Here is a 17,822-nt window from a genome sequence, read left to right as displayed (position 1 = left end):
GACAATCTATGTGGAATTAAGCAGTCATCTCTATGTAAAGATGTAAATTTAAATAATTATTATACTTGTGAATTTTATTATTGTATTTTAATTTTTATTCTACATCAGGTATAATTGTATTTTACTTACAAAAAGCTTACATGCATGTTAATTGATGAGTATAATAAGGTATATATAGCAAATATAAATAATTATTTATTTAAATCTTTCAAAATAATATTATAAGAGTTTATTGGAATCAAAAAAACTGAAAAAAAATCCGTGCCAAAGCGTGCCAGTAGGAGGTCGTGCGTATCTGTCGGCACGCAAGCGTGCCACGTGTCGGCACGCAAGCGTGCCCGTGCCGTACCGTGCCAGGGCCGTGCCGGCACGCCCCCGTGCCACGGCACTTTAAACCTTGCCTTATACCGACACAGTGTTAGAGACGCTCCCACCTTTCTGTCTATCGGGGTCCCAGGTTTGGCGATCGAGGACCACCTTAGTCTGCTTCCACATTATTAAGCTGCATCATCCGGATCGTGTGCTTCGACAGTTTGGTCTATTACAGCATATACCTGAAGCAGTGCTTGCCATACTTTGCATCAATTCACGAGGTAGAGCAGATGAGGATTGGGCGGCATACCACGCTTTATATATTGAGCGTTGGAATGATAGATTGGTGGATATAGCAGAGGTCGACCTTGAGGTAGATCCAGATCCTATACGAGCTACCACTGTTTATATGCAGTAGTATTGGACAATCACCAGGAGGTGGATATCTACGCCAGTATAGAGGCCACCCCTCGCGTATCAACCACGTGGTCACGTCGAGAGAGTATTGGTATGATTTTAATATATAATATCTTTCTATATATACAAGAAAGTTTCATATAATCTTTACGATGGTGTTTTTATTTCAGGTCGATATTGTGCAGAGATCACATTATACGATCAAACGTGTCCTGCGAGATATTCCAGGAGGTGGAGTATTAGATGCCCTATTACAAGTTGCGGATCAGATGGAAGCAATTTTGGAGACTTTATCTATGCTTCCACACACTGTACCTCCACGACCAGCAGACTATGGTGGACCATCGACGTCCGGCCATGCACCAGTATATAGTCCACCGAGGCCATCATCACCGATAGAGGAGCCACCTTACGTTATGGACACGGCACCAGCACCAGTACCAGAGGATCCACCTCGGCCAGTTGATATTATTTATCATAGGCGCCGACGACAAATGCGGTATCTTCATACAGATCAACCCTCCTCTTTAGCTCCTCCACGGCCAGACATACTACCGACACCTGCTATGATTGAGCACGAGATCGGATGGGTGATCGAGACGCAGGACACTCAGCCGGTTAATGAGGGTGCTGCTATCGAGTATCTCGACCAGTTGGAGATCTTAGAGCCTTTTGATGAGCATAGTGTTGATCGTGGTCGCGGACGTGGTAGGCGACGTGGTCGAGGGAGTAGGAGGAGAACATGATACTATATTTCTATATTATTGAAAAACTTGCTTTAATTTTTAATATTCTGTTGTGATTATCTGGTATGGATGCTTTATTGATATTCGGTCGGATTTGTTGTTGTATTGTTAATGCTGAATTACTTATATTGTTGCATTGAATTTGTTGTTGCGTTGTGATGGTGTATTGTACTGTTGTGATGATCTCGTTGTGATGTTGTATTGTACTGTTGATCTGGTTTTTTGCGCTAAGAAAAATGGCTAAGTGCTGGTAGTGCTATTGAACACGGTGAATGGTTCACGGTGAACCATTCACCGTGTTTAGACACGGTGAACCATTCACCGTGTTAAAGACACGGTGATTGGTTCCCCCCTCTTTCATGTATTATACAGACGGGCTCTCTCCCTCTGGCTTGGACGCAAGGCCAAGTGATGTATATATAATACATTGGACACGGTGAACCATTCACCGTGTTTAGAGACGGTGAACAGTTCACCGTGTTTAGACACGGTGAACCATTCACCGTGTTTGAACACGGTGAATGGTTCACCGTCTTTAATGTATTATGGACACGGGCTCTCCCTCTGGCTTGGACCTGACGAATAATACATTGGACACGGTGAACTGTTCACTGTGTTTAGACACGGTGAACCATTCACCGTGTTCCATTCACCGTGTTTGAACACGATGAATGGTTCACCGTGTTCAACTTAACACCCTGGCCCCAGCCCTGCCCGCGTGGCGCTGATGTGGCACCTGCGTGGCAGGGTCAGGGCCATTTTTGCAATTTCAATTTTGATAGGGCTATTTTTAAAATAATAATTTCTTAGGGGGCTATTTGCAAAAAAAGCCCGTAGATTTTTTAGATTTACCTGAATATTATTTCTTTTTGATAAGAACGTTATTGTTTGAGTTGTTAGTAGAAACTCTATAAAGTTGGCCTTGACCATTTGTATGGTAGACATTTTTATTATGAAATTCCACTTTCCGAGAGATGTTCTCTGATATTTTCCTTCGCGATTTCGCGTCGACTGAAGTGAGTCCGTAGAGAGTGAGTACGTTTATGTTATTCGTCTTTTATTTCTCTTCGATTTGACTATCCACTTACGAAATTCTGACTTCGTTTGAGCAAGAAACGAAAGGAAAAGCTAAGCATATTGGATCGTTTTCGTTAACGGGTTCAAACCCGCGAAAACACGGTCCATTAAGATTCTTAATACCTAGTTCACCAAGTCGTATCACCTTAAAAGAAAAAAAAAACGTCATTAAAAAAAAAAGACGTCATTAAAAAAAAAAAAGGATGTCCGCTTGGATTATGAGATGAGTCCACAGCAGACCCGCCTAATAACCTCATCCGCTCATGAGCCATCATCGAGGGGACTCACCNAGAAACTCTATAAAGTTGGCCTTGACCATTTGTATGGTAGACATTTTTATTATGAAATTCCACTTTCCGAGAGATGTTCTCTGATATTTTCCTTCGCGATTTCGCGTCGACCGGAGTGAGTCCGTAGAGAGTGAGTACGTTTATGTTATTCGTCTTTTATTTCTCTTCGATTTGACTATCCACTTACGAAATTCTGACTTCGTTTGAGCAAGAAACGAAAGGAAAAGCTAAGCATATTGGATCGTTTTCGTTAACGGGTTCAAACCCGCGAAAACGCGGTCCATTAAGATTCTTAATACCTAGTTCACCAAGCCGTATCACCTTAAAAGAAAAAAAAAAACGTCATTAAAAAAAAAAAAAAGGATGTCCGCTTGGATTATGAGATGAGTCCACAGCAGACCCGCCTAATAACCTCATCCGCTCATGAGCCATCATCGAGGGGACTCACCATTTGCCCTAACCGTCACTCTCAATCTCCGACCGACAGTACGCTCTCCTCGGCCATAACATTAACCTCTTTGAGAGTGCACCTGCACCATCTTTCGATCGATGCATTGTTGAGGATCCATCGTCCTCTTCCTCCTGCACAATATTACCCTAACCCTAACCGTTTCAATCTTTTATTATTTTATTTTCCTTTCTCTTTTTCTCTTTATCTAAGATTCTTCCGCTTTACCCACAGATGGCACTCTGGCAGAGACGGCGTTTGACTAATCTTTAGGAATTTGACGACTCCTGTCCAGCGCTCGCGATTACTAATCCCACCTGCGGATTTCTCGAAGGTACAACTATCCATCTGTTCTCTGTTTTAAATTCAATCTTTTGTTTGGGTTTTATCGCGTCGTTTTATGATTTTCAATAATAAATTATTTTATGCATCCGCGTTTAAGTCTTGCTGTGCCAAAACATATAGTTGCATTAGAGAGTTTCAAATCAACAAGATTTTTGCTTTCAATTTGAGATTTGGATTTCTAAACTCCTCTCCCTGCATCAGATTTGGTATCAGAGATTTATGTTCGCATCATGACAACTAGATCAAGGCTACAGTTTAGGAATCCTAAACTGTATAACCCAAATGATCCATTAAACAAATTATGGAAAAATTAAATGAATTATCAACCGACATTCACAACATTCGAGATGGGGTTACTAGCTAGAGACAAACTTTGAAAGATTTTCTGCACAAAATAATATCACTATAGGAATAGATCCACAAGCATCAGCATCACGCACTCCACAAGCACGTGAAATTTAGCACATTGCTAGAACTAACCCTATTTTTCGAGAAAGCGGAACTACTGTTTTTCAAGATGACATAAAAAAGAAAGTTAAAATTGACGCACCCACTTTTGATGGAAAATTTGATCCTAAGGCATTCACAGATTGGCTCGTTGACATGGACCAATATTTTGACTCGTATGAAATGTCTGATAACCGATGAGTGCGTTTCGCTAAAATAAAACTCATCGGCGCCGCCAAACAATATTGGATTGGCGTCGAAAGACACTTTGAATGGCTTGGCCAAGAGCCTATCACTTTGTGGACAGAAATGAAGGCTAAATTGAGAGAGAAATACTTGCCATCTACATACAAGCAACAGTTGTACGATCAACTGAATGCTGTTCAGCAAGGTCTCTTTCAGTTGCCTATTATATGGCCAAATTTTATGAGATGAATGTCCGTTGTGATGTTCGAGAAGAAGAAACGCGAACCTTTTCGCGATTCCGTAATGGGTTGCGCGAGGAATTGCAGCGCGAAATTGTGTGTCACACCCCATTAATCCCACATCGGATAGGAATGGGGACGTGATTGGGTATATAAGAGACTCAGACACTAGTAATAATAACTAGACTTAAGCATTTTAGGCCGGTGGTTGGACCCAACGAGTTATTATTGCTAGTGGACTGGGTTGTTACATTTTAGTATCATAGCCGGTTCACCAGCCGTAAATGTGTGGCGAGTCTCGGCTGAGCCAGGGTCTGAAAGACAAGGTGATAGGCTATGCCGGAGTCTGAATGACATGGTGACCGACTATGCCAGGATCTAGATGACAAGGCTAGCGAGACAAGTCTCACATTGTCTGGTGATCTTGGGTTGTGTGTGTGATTGGACTGACGAGGACGTCAGGGCCTTAACGGGGGGAGTCTGTCATACCCCAATAATCCACATCGGACAGGAATGGGGATGTGGTTGAATATATAAGAGACTTAGACACTAGTAATAATAAGTGGGCTTAAGCATTTTGAGCCGGTGGTTGGGCCCAACGAGTTATTATTGCTAGTGGGCTGGGTCGTTACATTTTGGTATCAGAACCGGTTCACCAGCCGCCGCCGGCCGGATCTGAACCCCCTCTGCCCCGGTAAGCTTAGTCTAGGGTTTTTGATTACTGTTCTGGGTTGCGCGCACTCTTTCGGCGATCCGAGGCTGTCCCGATGCCTCCAGAGGTGAGCACGGTGATCGTTGGTCAGTGCCGATCACAGTGCTCACCTCACTTTGGATCAGCAGCTTCCGAAGTTGCGTTTTCGGTGCAGTTTTCCCCGAGTGCGCTCTGTTAGCAGAATTTTCGGGTCGCTCCCGCGCCTCCCACAGTGAGTCGTTGTGCTCCGGATCTTGAGCACGGCCTCCGGCATGTCGAGACCTGTCAGTACGTGTCTCGGCGGACCTCGGAAGCCTTCGGGTTGCGTTATCGAGCCACAAAGTTGCCTTATTTACATAAAATAGTAGGATTTTATGTAAATAGAGGGACTTTTATGCAATTTTTGCGGAAATCGGAAGTCAATTTCAATGCGTTTTTCGGCAAAATTCGCCAAAAGAACGCAGTTTCAACATAGATTTCATCCGACGGTGTCTGTTTGCCCTAAGAGTTGTCGCTGAGCCTTGTCGGCTGGTCACTATCATCATATCGTGGGTTCGGAGATAACGAGCGAGTGACGGTGGGTTCTGGTGTCGAAATTGACACTTCCCGGAACTCGGATCCGAACAATTATCCGGCGATAATTGTTTAGTTGTGCAATCTTGTGTTTGCTGCCAAGGCGTCCAAACGGTGTGTTTTGTGGCAGCGGGTGACTCGTGGCAAGAGTCGGTGAGTTTCAGGACACTTAGTGGGTCCCGACGGTGTCCCGATGTGATTTTCGGGACTTCCGACGAGTTACGATGATCGATTTTGGGAAACCAATTTTGGGGATTTGTGTGGGGTTCGTGAGTCGTGTACTTTGGGGTTTGTGGGTTGGATACTGACCTGGTGGATCTTCGTAGGTCCGGTTGACTTGTGCGCACCCAGTTTTCGACGCGATAGTGACAAGTGGGTGCTTCGAGCAGGTAGTCGGTGAGATCGTTTCACTTTCCTCTCCCTTGCTCTTGCTCTTATATATCAGTACTGTAGCCTCTACATGTCGGTTACCCTTATTTATCGTTCGTTCATCTATATCTCGTTGATTGCATGTTGCTAGTTGTTGATAGACATGTAGAGCAGGCTTGCATATATATTATATCTTTGTGGACCTTGGGTCTAGGCAACACATCGACTCTTTTGTCATGTGTTTCGATCTAGTTGATCGTGGTTCGGCGTGGTACGCCCTTATATCTCGCTTCGGCCAAGGCACCGGCTTCAGCCGGCTTTTGCATTGAGTATATCAGCATGACTTAGTCACAGCACTTGAGTGTATTCATGACACCTCAACGCCTTTTGCACGGTAAAAAAAAAAACTTAAGGTGGACCGGGTGCACTGCATGTCTGGACGGTGTTTATGTTTCAAGGAGACAGGTGAGCTTGTCTCAGAGGAAACATAAACGTGCCGCATGTTGGTTATTGTAGTACTAGTGTTATTGTTGGATGTAAATGGTTAGGTGTTCGTTAAATACGCTACGTAAAGGTATGTCGATCGCTAGGAATCTCTACTACGTACGGGATTTGTGAGAAAGCCACGACCTACTACGTTACGTGCCATGTTGTTAGTAGGATAAATTTTCACGAGGGGTGGGTCTTCAAAACAAAAATTTTAGATATATTAGTAGGTATTTTGATAAGCTTTTGGAAAAATTTTGACAAAGGGTGAGCCTTTGAAGTGAAAACTTTTGGCTGATGGAGCTCCCCATCTTTTGGTGTTACGCATTTATGTATCAGGCTCTTGGTTAATAAGTATTTTGGTTTTGGTGTCTAGATTTTAGAGGTTAGTGTACGTATTTTCCTTTGGTGGTTGAGTTGTCAAGTGTTTACGAGTTTGTCATAATAACTAGTAGATTGACTTGGTAAGTAATAATTTTTAATGATTCACGCCTTTATTTTATATTGGTCCCACTGCTAGCAATAACGTCAGATCGATCATGCAGGAGGGCAGCACGGGTTTTCGGTTGAGGAATGGACTCGGTGAACCCTTTTACCCCCCACTCTTTGGCGTTAGTTCCAAAGGGTCACCCATGCTGTCTCGGTGATATTCCTTATGTTACGACTCGTACGGAGTTCTATTAGATTGGTTTTGACATGGGTTATACACGTACGATATAACGAAGCATCTGGAGTTCGCGACAGACAGTGTTTGAGCGTGGCTGGACTAAATAAGCGGGTGAGCTGCTGGGTAGGCCTATTCATGTGGAGGCCAACCACCGGTTTGGCTGGACNGCCACATAGGGTTGCCACTATTGAGCAAGCCTTTCAACTTGTCTTAGAATATGAAAAATATTTAAAGGCACCAACTTGACGATTCACATGAAAATGGATTGATAAAAACCCAAGAAACACCGGCACGAATTTTAACACTAACAAAACAAACAATTTTCAAAATCGACAGAATCAACATTCTAAGGTAAAGTGTTTAATTCCAGATAAAACCAAACGAGGAAATGCACAAGGTAGGTGTTTTAACTGTCACCAAATGGGTCATTATGCTTATGAGTGCCCAAGGTAGAACATGCTTGTTCAGCCAGATGGTGAAGATTTTGAAGATTTAGAGAAAGTCGCACACACAGCTAATGAAATTTCTAGTGATGAAGAGATGTTAGAATCAAACGAAGCATTTGATGAAAACACCACTTTACAAGTCATGCGTTGTGTCCTAACCCAACCTAGGAATGAAGACGATTGGAGACGCACTTCCATTTTTCACACCTAAACAAAAGGTAGGGATAAAAGTTGTAAGGTCATCATTGATGGCGGTAACTGCATCAATGTAATTTCTAAAGCTGCAATAGGGTGCCTAAACCTCAAAACTGAGCCACACCCTTATCCCTACAAGGTTGCTTGGTAGATAAGACAACTATGCCTGTTACAAAACGTTGTTTGGTCCCACTTAACTTTGCTACCTATTCGGACCAAATTTGGTGTGATGTCCTTCCCATGGATGTCGCTCACGTGCTTTTAGAAAGACCCTGGCTATATGACCTTTCTGTCATACACTATGGTCGACCTAACACTTATATTTTCGCCCATAAAGGAAAGAAAATCATTTTAAGCCCCGCCAAACCCTCTCAACAGAAGTTTTTATCAAAAGGCTCAAAGTTTTCAAAAGATCCAAGTTTAGTTAAAGATTACAAAAACCCTCCATCACAAATTGAACCAACAAAGCCTCTTCACATTCTCAATAAAAAACAATTTTGCAAAGAAATTGATTTTAATATTGTTTATACTTTAGTCGTCAAGAAGATTCCTAATTCATCTGAACCTTTTGAAACCCTTTTAATGATTAAACCCTACTTGCTGAATTTAGCGACCTCGCACTTGAAGAATTGCCCAATGAACTTCCCCCACTTAGGGATATACAACATGCAATAGATCTAGTCACAGGTTCATTTTTACCAAATTTACCACATTACAGAATGAACCCAAAAGAGCGCGCTGAATTGAAACGTCAAATAGATGATTTGATTAGGAAGGGTTTCGTGAGAGAGAGCATGAGTCCATGCGCAATACCGGCATTACTCACACCAAAAAGGATGGAAGTTGGCGAATATGCGTTGACAGTTGTGCTATTAATAAAATCACAATTAAATACCGATTTCCAATTCCACGTTTGAACGACATGCTAGATATGATGATTAGAGAGACCATTTTTACAAAACTTGATCTTCGTAGTGGTTACCATCAAATTCGGATTAGACCTGGAGATGAGTGGAAAACCGCATTTAAAACGAAAGAAGGTTTGTTTGAGTGGCTAGTCATGCCATTTGGCTTGACAAATGCCCCGAATATGTTCATGAGGGTTATGAACCAGGTTTTTAGACCTTTTGGCAAATTTTTGGTCGTGTAGTTTGATGATATCTTGATTTATAGCCATGCCAATGACGAACATTTAGATCATATCCGCCAAGGTTTTAAAGTTTTAAGAAAAGAAAATTTTTTCATTCACATTAAAAAGTACACTTTCATGCAACCTCAAGTAATCTTTTTGGGATTTATCATGTCCAAATATGGGGTATTGGCTGACCCAGAAAAGGTGACAGTAATTAGGGAATGGCCCGAGCCTAAAGATATTCATGATGTTAGGAGTTTTCATGACTTAGCAACTTTCTATCGTAGGTTCATTAAAAACTTTAGTACTATAATGGCTCCTATTACAAATTGTTTAAAAAAATGTGAGTTTAAATGGACACAATCTACTACAAAAGCTTTCAAAGAAATCAAAGAGAAAATGACAAAAGCACCCATTTTAAAATGCCTGATTTTGAAAAGGTTTTCGAAGTTTCTTGCGATGCCTCAGAGGTGGGAATAGGCGGAGTTTTAAATCAAGAAGGTCATCCTATAGCCTATTTTAGTGAAAAATTGAATAAAGCCAAACAAAAATACTCTGCTTATGATCGGGAATTGTATGCGATAGTTCAGACATTAAAATTTTGGAGACACTATTTATTACCCAGAGAGTTTATTTTATTTTCCGATCATCAAGCTCTTAGATACCTGAACTCACAAAAGAAATTAAATGTGAGGCATGCAAAGTGGGTTGAATATTTGCAAAAATACAATTTTGTGTTAAAACATCGAACCGGAATAGGAAATAAAGCCGCTGATGCATTGAGTCGAGTTGTAGCAACCTTAAATAATGTTGGCGTGAATGTAATTGGGCTCGATAGCATTAAGGAAGAATATCCCTCATGTCCGGACTTTAGCGAGATCTATTCTTCAATTTTAGATGGCAAACCGACCAACACTAATTTTGTCATTCGGGACTGATTTCCTTTTCGAGGTAGTTGTTTATGTGTTCTGCAAGGTTCTTTGCGAGATTTCGTTGCGTGGGAATTACACGCAGGAGGATTGGCCAGACACTTTGGTCGAGACAAAACCATTTCTATGGCTGAGGATCAATTCTATTGGCCAAGTCTCAAAAAAGACATTGCACGCATCGTGGCACGGTCTGGGACGTGTCAAAGAGCTAAGGGTGGTCGAAAGAACGCAGGATTGTACACACCATTGCCCGTACCCCATTCTCCTTGGCAAGATCTAAGCATGGATTTCGTTCTAGGTTTACCAAAAACGATTAGAAAGCACGATTCGGTTCTTGTTGTAGTTGACCGTTTTTCCAAAATGGCACACTTCATTCCTTGTTGTAAGACATCTGATGCTACTCATATTGCAAAACTTTTTGTGACTGAAATCGTACGTCTTCATGGATTACCAAAATCAATTGTAACTGATAAGGACGTTCGTTTCGTTAGTTATTTTTCAAAAACCTCGTGAAAAATCATGGGTACAAAATTGCTTTTCTCGTCTTCACATCACCCACAAATTGACGGTCAAACAGAGGTAGTCAATGAGTTTGGGTAATCTACTTCAATGTCTTGTCGGTGAAAACATTAAAATTTGGGATCTCACTTTATCACAAGCAGAATTTGCATATAACAGTTCTGTAAATCGAACAACTGGAATAACTCTTTTTGAAATAGTCACCGAATATAATCCAAAGAAACCTATTGATTTGATACCCCTCCCAATAGAGCATAGGCCAAGTGAATATGCATTCTCATTTGCTCAACACATGCGAGACTTACATCATGAGATATTCAGAAAAATAATTTTGAGTAATGAAAATTACAAAAGGGATGTCGATAAACACAGGCGACAAGTTGAATTTAATGCAAGAGACATGGTGATGGTTTGAGTTAGGCCTGAAAGGCTTCCGCAAGGGGCTCCTAGAAGATTGCATGCAAAGAACATGGGTCTATTTAAAATTCGTAACAAGATTGGATCTAATACGTATCTATTGGAATTACCATCTAACGTGGGAAGTAGTCCCACCTTCAACGTTGAGGACCTTACATTATTCTATTCCCCTGAAAATCAAGATTCACTTTTTTCTTCGCCACCTTCACCTCTTGTTTCTAGAACACATTTGTAGAGAAAAGATGATATTGACGCAATCCTTGACGATCAAATAATATAGACAAAAGATGGTGGAGAGCGTAGATTTTGGTTAAGTGGCTATATCAACCCAAAGATGACGCAACATGGATTTCCGAAGGTAAACTTCAACAAATCAATCCAGAGCTTTACGAGGAGTACATTGCGGACAATTTGACGGAGTCGAATTTTTGAAAGGAAGGGAGAGTCGATGCGGATCGGGCCCATTTCAGACTTATACCCGCCACCGTCGTCAAAAACCCAATATCTGGCTTGATGACGCGATTGCACCATGATTCAGACATTGGATGCAACTTGAGTTCGAGTCGGATCGAGCCGAATTTGCGTGGTTTTGGATAGATTTAGATATTATTTTCTATTTTAGATTTTTTAGATTTACCTGAATATTAGTATTGTTTGGGTTGTTAGTAGAAACTCTATAAAGTTGGACTTGACAATCTGTATGATAGACATTAATTATCATGAAATTCCACTTTACGAGAGATGTTCTCTGATATTTTGCTTTGCGATTTCGCGTCGACTGAAGTAAGTCCATAGGGAGTGAGTCCCTTTATTTTATTCGTCTTTTATTTCTCTTCGATTTGACTATCCACTTGTGAAATTCTGACGTCGTTTGAGCAAGAAACGGAAAGAGAAGCATATTAGATCGTTTTCGTTAACAGGTTCAAACCCGCGAAAACGCGGTCCATTAAGATTCTTAATACCTAGTTCTCCAAGCCATACGCCTTAAAAGAAAAAAAAAAAAAAAAAAAAAAAAACGTCATTGAAAAAAAAAGACGTCATTAAAAAAAAAAAAAAAAAGATGTGCGCTTGGATTATGAGATGAGTCCACAACAGACCCGCCTGATAACCTCATCCGTTCATGAGCCATCATCGAGGGGACTCACCATTTGCCCCAACTGTCGCTCTCAATCTCCGACAGTATGCTCTCCTCGGCCGTAACATTAACCTCTTTGAGATTGCACCTGCACCATCTTTCGATCGATGCATTGTTGAGGATCCATCGTCCTCTTCCTCCTGCACAATATTACCCTAACCCTAACCGTTTCAATCTTTTATTATTTTATTTTCCTTCCTCTTTTTCTCTTTATCTAAGATTCTTCCGCTTTACCCACAGATGGCACTCTGGCAGAGACGGTGTTTGACTAATCTTTAGGAATTTGACGACTCCTGTCCAGCGCTCGCGATTACTAATCCCGCCTACGGATTTCTCGATGGTACAACTATCCATCTTGTTCTCTGTTTTAAATTCAATCTTTTGTTTGGGTTTTATCGCGTTGTTTATGATTTTCAATCATAAATTATTTTACGCATCCGTGTTTAAGTCTTACTGTGCCAAAACATATAGTTGCATTAGAGAGTTTCAAATCAACAAGATTTTTCTTTCAATTTGAGATTTGGATTTCTAAACTCCTCTCCCTGCATCAATGAGTCAGATAGAACTCTTCATTTGGTTAATGAATCTTATTTCACCCATATTTTTTATTTATTCTCTCTTTTGTGATTGTTCTAGCTTTTGTTGAGAAGACAGGTTTTATGATAAAAATCCGATTTGACACTTTTGTTACTGAAGCCCAACAACTGGTACCGAAGTGAGTACCGAGTCAACATCACTTAGTATCAGAGGAGTCAGAATAATCAAAACTTGATCATGATTGATCGTTTTGTATATATGTAAATTTAGGGTCCTTGAATGTATGAGCAAATCTAGCATAAATCACTATGGCGTTGTCACGTTGCCATCTAAATTGTCAAGTTTGAGGATATATGATTTTGCAAATGAGAGCTTGATTTGATTGAGTAGTGGAATGTAGTTGTAGTTATGATATTTTCTTAAATAGGGCATGTTTTAAGGTTGTATATTGATCCAAGCAAATTTGAAGCTTTACATTTGGTATCGAAGCCAGTTCACCAGCCAAAAGTGCGAGGCAGGCCTCATATCACCTGATGATTTTGGATATTCGTGTGATTGGGTTGACGAGGAAGTTAGGACCCAAACGGGAATTTGTGTCACCCTAATAGTCCCACATCGAATAAGAATGGAGTTATGATTAGAAATATAACGATCCGACCCGCTATCAATAATAACTCGTTGGGCCAATCCAACGGTCCAAAATGTCTAACCCAGTTATTATTACTATGGTACATGACCTCTTATAATCCCAATTAGAACCCCTTTCTCATCTATGTAAGACTACTGAGGTGTAACAGACTCCCCCCATTTAGACCCTGACATCTTCGTCAAGCCCAAACACAATCGCACACATAGATACCAAGTAAGGTAAGATTCTGGAGGTGGCTCCTGTGGGTTCAAAAGGTGGCTTTTACTAAACCAATGGTGTAGCACTGTCCCGCATAGCACTTAGCTCTTATACTTCTAACCGGTATTTAGCTTTGATACTAAAAGTAACAGCCTAATCTGCTAACAATAATAACTCATTGAGTCCAAACCACCAGCCCAAAATGCTTAAGCCCAATTATTATTATTTAAGCCTTTGGCCGTTATATTCTCATGCACAATCCCAATCTCATACAATATGCGACTACTGAGGCATCACAAACTCCCCCATATAGACACCGACTTCCTTGTCAGGTCCCATTTCCTAACCCAAAATCACTAGACGATATGAGATCCGTCTCACACTTCTGACTGGTGAACCAGCTTTGATACCAAATATAATGACCCGACCCACTAGCAATAATAATTCGTTGAGCCCAAAACCATCGACCCAAAATGCATAAATCTAGTTATTATTATTAGAGTGCATGGCCTTGTAATCCCAATTAGAATCCCTTTTCCATCCGATGTGGGACTACTGGGGTGTTACATTATTGAAAAACTTACAAAGTAATTTAAAGAAAAGGGGGTTTTGAGTTGTGCCATTAGCACGATGGTTGTATCATGTCGATATTTTATTGGCACGATACGACACGATGGATATGGCCCGTGCCGAAGGGCACTTAAATCATTGCTGTTGGATCAATTTTATTACAATATTCATTAAGGGGCTATTTGGACTCATACAACTGCAGGGAACTACCCCGCATAGCAACACTTCTCTTTTTATTGATAGAGAAACACTAGCTGTATTGACTTAGCACAAAACAACCAATGGCGTTCAGAGAAAATTATTTTTGTGCAAAGAAAGTTGACTCAACTGGGGTCTCTGTTGAATCTCAAAATCAAGCAGAATTGTCCACAGGTTGAGCTGCACATGCTATCTGAAAACTCCTAATATATTTTATCTAAAATATACTTTGTTGCATGTAAGGTGATCATAGTGTTGTCCCAACAACAACAACATTCTACTCTGAAAGCAAACATAAAAGCCCAGGTGTTTCCCTTTTCTCATGCATCCATATTAAGTCGCATAATACTGTTTTCTTTTTGGCTACGAAAAATAAAAATCGTCATGCTAAGAAATCCAACAGCTGGTATTAAGAATCTAAATTTGACTTAATGTGACAATGTTAGCACTTACAAACAACATAAAGTGATCAACAATTAAGTCACATACTGATACCGTAACAGTCCAAACAATATAAATTAAAAGGATTACTTACCTGTGCCAAGTAGAACAAGTGGTGCGGAGCAACCAAGAACATTCATCTCTTTTGGGAAGTTTACATTGGTCGCAGGCTCAGCAACATAGTCTGCCCTCCCAACTGCAGCCAAGGACATAAAATTTCACTCAGCGGGTAAGTTCTATCCAAAAGGCATGGCGTAGACAAACTAGCTTAGCACTTGCAGAAGAATTAATAAGAGTAATACACTGTAACATCTCATCAAGATTTAGTAAACAACAGAAATCTAAGAAAATGAGAAGATAGTAACTTGAAAAGGATTTGGGACTTAGCTTATCGTATCTTCAACAACTTATGGAACTATATTATTATGGCAATCAATAACGAACGCTAATCAAAATATACATGAGCATACGCGTTGTAACTCTCCGTTTTGAAAGTCTAACAGTTGGATATTTGGATTACGGTCCAATCCGCATGTCGCCCTATTTGGCCTGACCAGCACTCGAAGGAATTAGGATTGGTTTTATTACCAGCTCTAAACCAGTTATAATTATGAGAAAGAGAGAATATGAAAGGACTATCATAATGATGAGAATGTGAATGAACTCTCATAATGTTCCCTCATTTCGACGTTAATGGTTTCGTCATAATTAGGGGAATGCAAAAGGCCATCTCCATGATGGGAAGGAAGTTACCATTAGCACTATAAATCGGGGAGTGGTCCTTTTCCTTTAGTGGTAGAAAAAAATAGAAGGCTTGCGATCCCATCTACGCTACCATTAAGAAGGAAGGAGATATATACTATAGGCGATCTAAGTACAAAGATCGCATCCCGTCGTTGATCTATTTCCTCTTAGTTGACGTGTTGTGTAAGGAGCATCATTTAACACGATCCTATCTCCACAAATTTCACCATGACATCAGGTACAAAGGCTCCCGATTGGATGTTCTCCAGCGCTCAAACTAGTTTAGTCGTTCTCAAGTACCAAATGAAAGCAGGTTAGTTCGTTCCTGCATCTAGCTCAATCAACATAAATTTAAAGCTCTTTTTCGTTTTAATTAAGTTTCACCACAATGCGTGATAACCACTTTTTTTTTTTTTACATTAAATTGAAGCCTCCTCAGCATGCAGCCCCACAAATTAATTTTCGAAACCCTAACCCCAACGGGTAAACTTATATTCAAGATCCCATTCTTAGGCGCAAATAGTTTAATGCCGAATTTAAACCCACCTTAGCAAGAATTGCTCTTTAAATTAAGACGAGAAGAGGGAAAACGACGACGAAACCTGAAGCTTTTGGAAGCAGAAGAAGAGAAGCGCGTTTCGGCAAAGCGCGGCCCAGGCGGGGGAGGATCGGTGAGTGGAATCGGAGTAGGAGGCTAGGAGGAAAAGGATGCGTGTGGAGAACGAAGCGCGCATCGCGGATGCGGGGAAGTGGCGGACTAATACCAATAAGTGGGAGTGCGACGACGCCGAGCATTTTCGGAGCGTCGGTTCCGCCGTTCAGGGGGTCTGAGAGTAGGCTTCCTCCTTCAGATGATGATAAGTCGTCTACGCGGCATTCTTCCTAGCCGGTGCTTTCAAAGCTAGTCTTTCATCAGGGGGGAAGCAGCATTCAAATCATATTTTTTTTATTTAAATTTAAATGAAAACTTTAGGTTCACTTATATTAGCACTGTACAGGACTTTTAGGGATGTAATGTCGGCCGGGGCCAAAACAGGCCCGGTCTGGCCCGGCTCGCCAGCAGACTCGGGCTGCAGCGGATCGGGCTAAGTCTAAGGACTTGTGACTCAGCATGGCCTTTGGGCTCGAATGGCACGGGGCGTTCCAGTACAATAATTTTTCTTTTTTTTTTAGGCTTTAAAATCTTTTTTTATGAAAACTATTAGCTTAGGCTTAGTTTGGTATTGAGGTCTATCTAACGCTATTAGATAAAATGGAGTTGAGGAAAAAGCATATAGGGATATGCTTCTGCGTTCTCCGGTGGGACCGTAAAAAATATATCGTAACCGACTCATGCGGAACGCAATATTACGTACGGAAACAAATAGGGTATTTTTTCATCGTTGTTTCTCACTGTATGTAACGCAATCTCCCCGCAATCCCAAACGAAGCCTTAATTATATTAATATTACGACTTATTTTTAGGCTGCAATGGCCGCCGGCGCATTCCCCATTTTTCGGGCCTAAATAGGCCCATGATTCGTGCAATACTGGACCGGGCCCATATTTAGGACTTGCGGCATAGTGTGGTCCTTGGGCGCCAATGGCACAGACTGGGCCAGGGACAGTAATATTTTTATTTTTAAATTTTTTAAAATATTTATCTTTAAAATTTAAAAATAAAATATTTCTAGATTTTTTAGCTATTAGAGGTGTGTTATAGTTAAAAGAATTTTAAAAATTATTTTTTAAAAAATAGAAATAAGAAACTTTTTATAGAAATTTAAAGTTTAAAAATTATTTGAATAAAATTTATAAAAATTTATAAATTATCCCTCTCATTAACCCAATGTAAACTAAAGTTTGAAGTAAATAAAAAATAAATATAGTTAGATGGAAAAAATTATGGATAAATATTATTTTTATATATGATCCGCTGTAATTTTGTTGTCACAAGGGAGATGAGCTGGATCTAGGAGATTAGCAACCTAAGGTTCAGTCGAAAGGAGGAAAAGGAAGAAGACCACAGGCGAAGGGCTTTAACAGAGGTGACACGAAAATGAACAGTTAAGGGCATAGTGGATTGCTTCGGATGAAGAAGAGGCTCACCAACAAATTCCACAGAATTCCCTCGAGTGGAAAGGAGAAAGGCGAGAATGATGCGTTGATCTAGTTCCAAGGAGGGGTGGAAGCTATTGTTCCCACCCCCTTAATGGGTTATAAGGTGGGAACAACAGTTCCCACCTCTAAAAGCACTCTTGTTTGGATATAAAGGAAAGGAATAACCCCCTTTATACCTGTACAGAACAGTAAGCCTACCTCCCTTGAGAGTTGGGATCGGAGAAGGGATTTGGGCGCCCTTCTTCAAAATATTCTCTCAAGTAGGGGTGTAAACAAGCCAAACACGAGCTGACTCGTTAAAAAAATTCAACTCGTGTTC

General features: G+C 40.7%; 1 protein-coding gene across 8 annotated transcripts in view; it reads right to left on the bottom strand.

Annotated features, from left to right (window-relative positions):
• The window catches only part of LOC109716512 (fatty-acid-binding protein 3, chloroplastic), a 31,747-nt gene extending 15,427 nt beyond the window's left edge, over positions 1-16,320 (bottom strand). For 5 of the 8 annotated variants that reach the window (XM_020242005.1, XM_020242006.1, XM_020242004.1 and 2 more), the window contains exons 1-2: positions 16,006-16,320; positions 14,754-14,855 (exon numbers count right to left, since the gene is read on the bottom strand). In XM_020242005.1, coding sequence (XP_020097594.1) covers positions 14,754-14,855; positions 16,006-16,198 — 295 coding nt within the window. In that variant the 5' untranslated portion in view covers positions 16,199-16,320. The remainder of the gene's footprint in view (positions 1-14,753; positions 14,856-16,005) is intronic. The other 3 variants (XM_020242003.1, XM_020242011.1, XM_020242009.1) reach the window with 3 other exon arrangements.

The sequence above is a fragment of the Ananas comosus genome, linkage group 10 (assembly GCF_001540865.1).
Source record: "Ananas comosus cultivar F153 linkage group 10, ASM154086v1, whole genome shotgun sequence".
NCBI classification, from domain to species: Eukaryota; Viridiplantae; Streptophyta; class Magnoliopsida; order Poales; family Bromeliaceae; genus Ananas; species Ananas comosus.
This window is presented reverse-complemented; position numbering and strand designations above follow the sequence as displayed.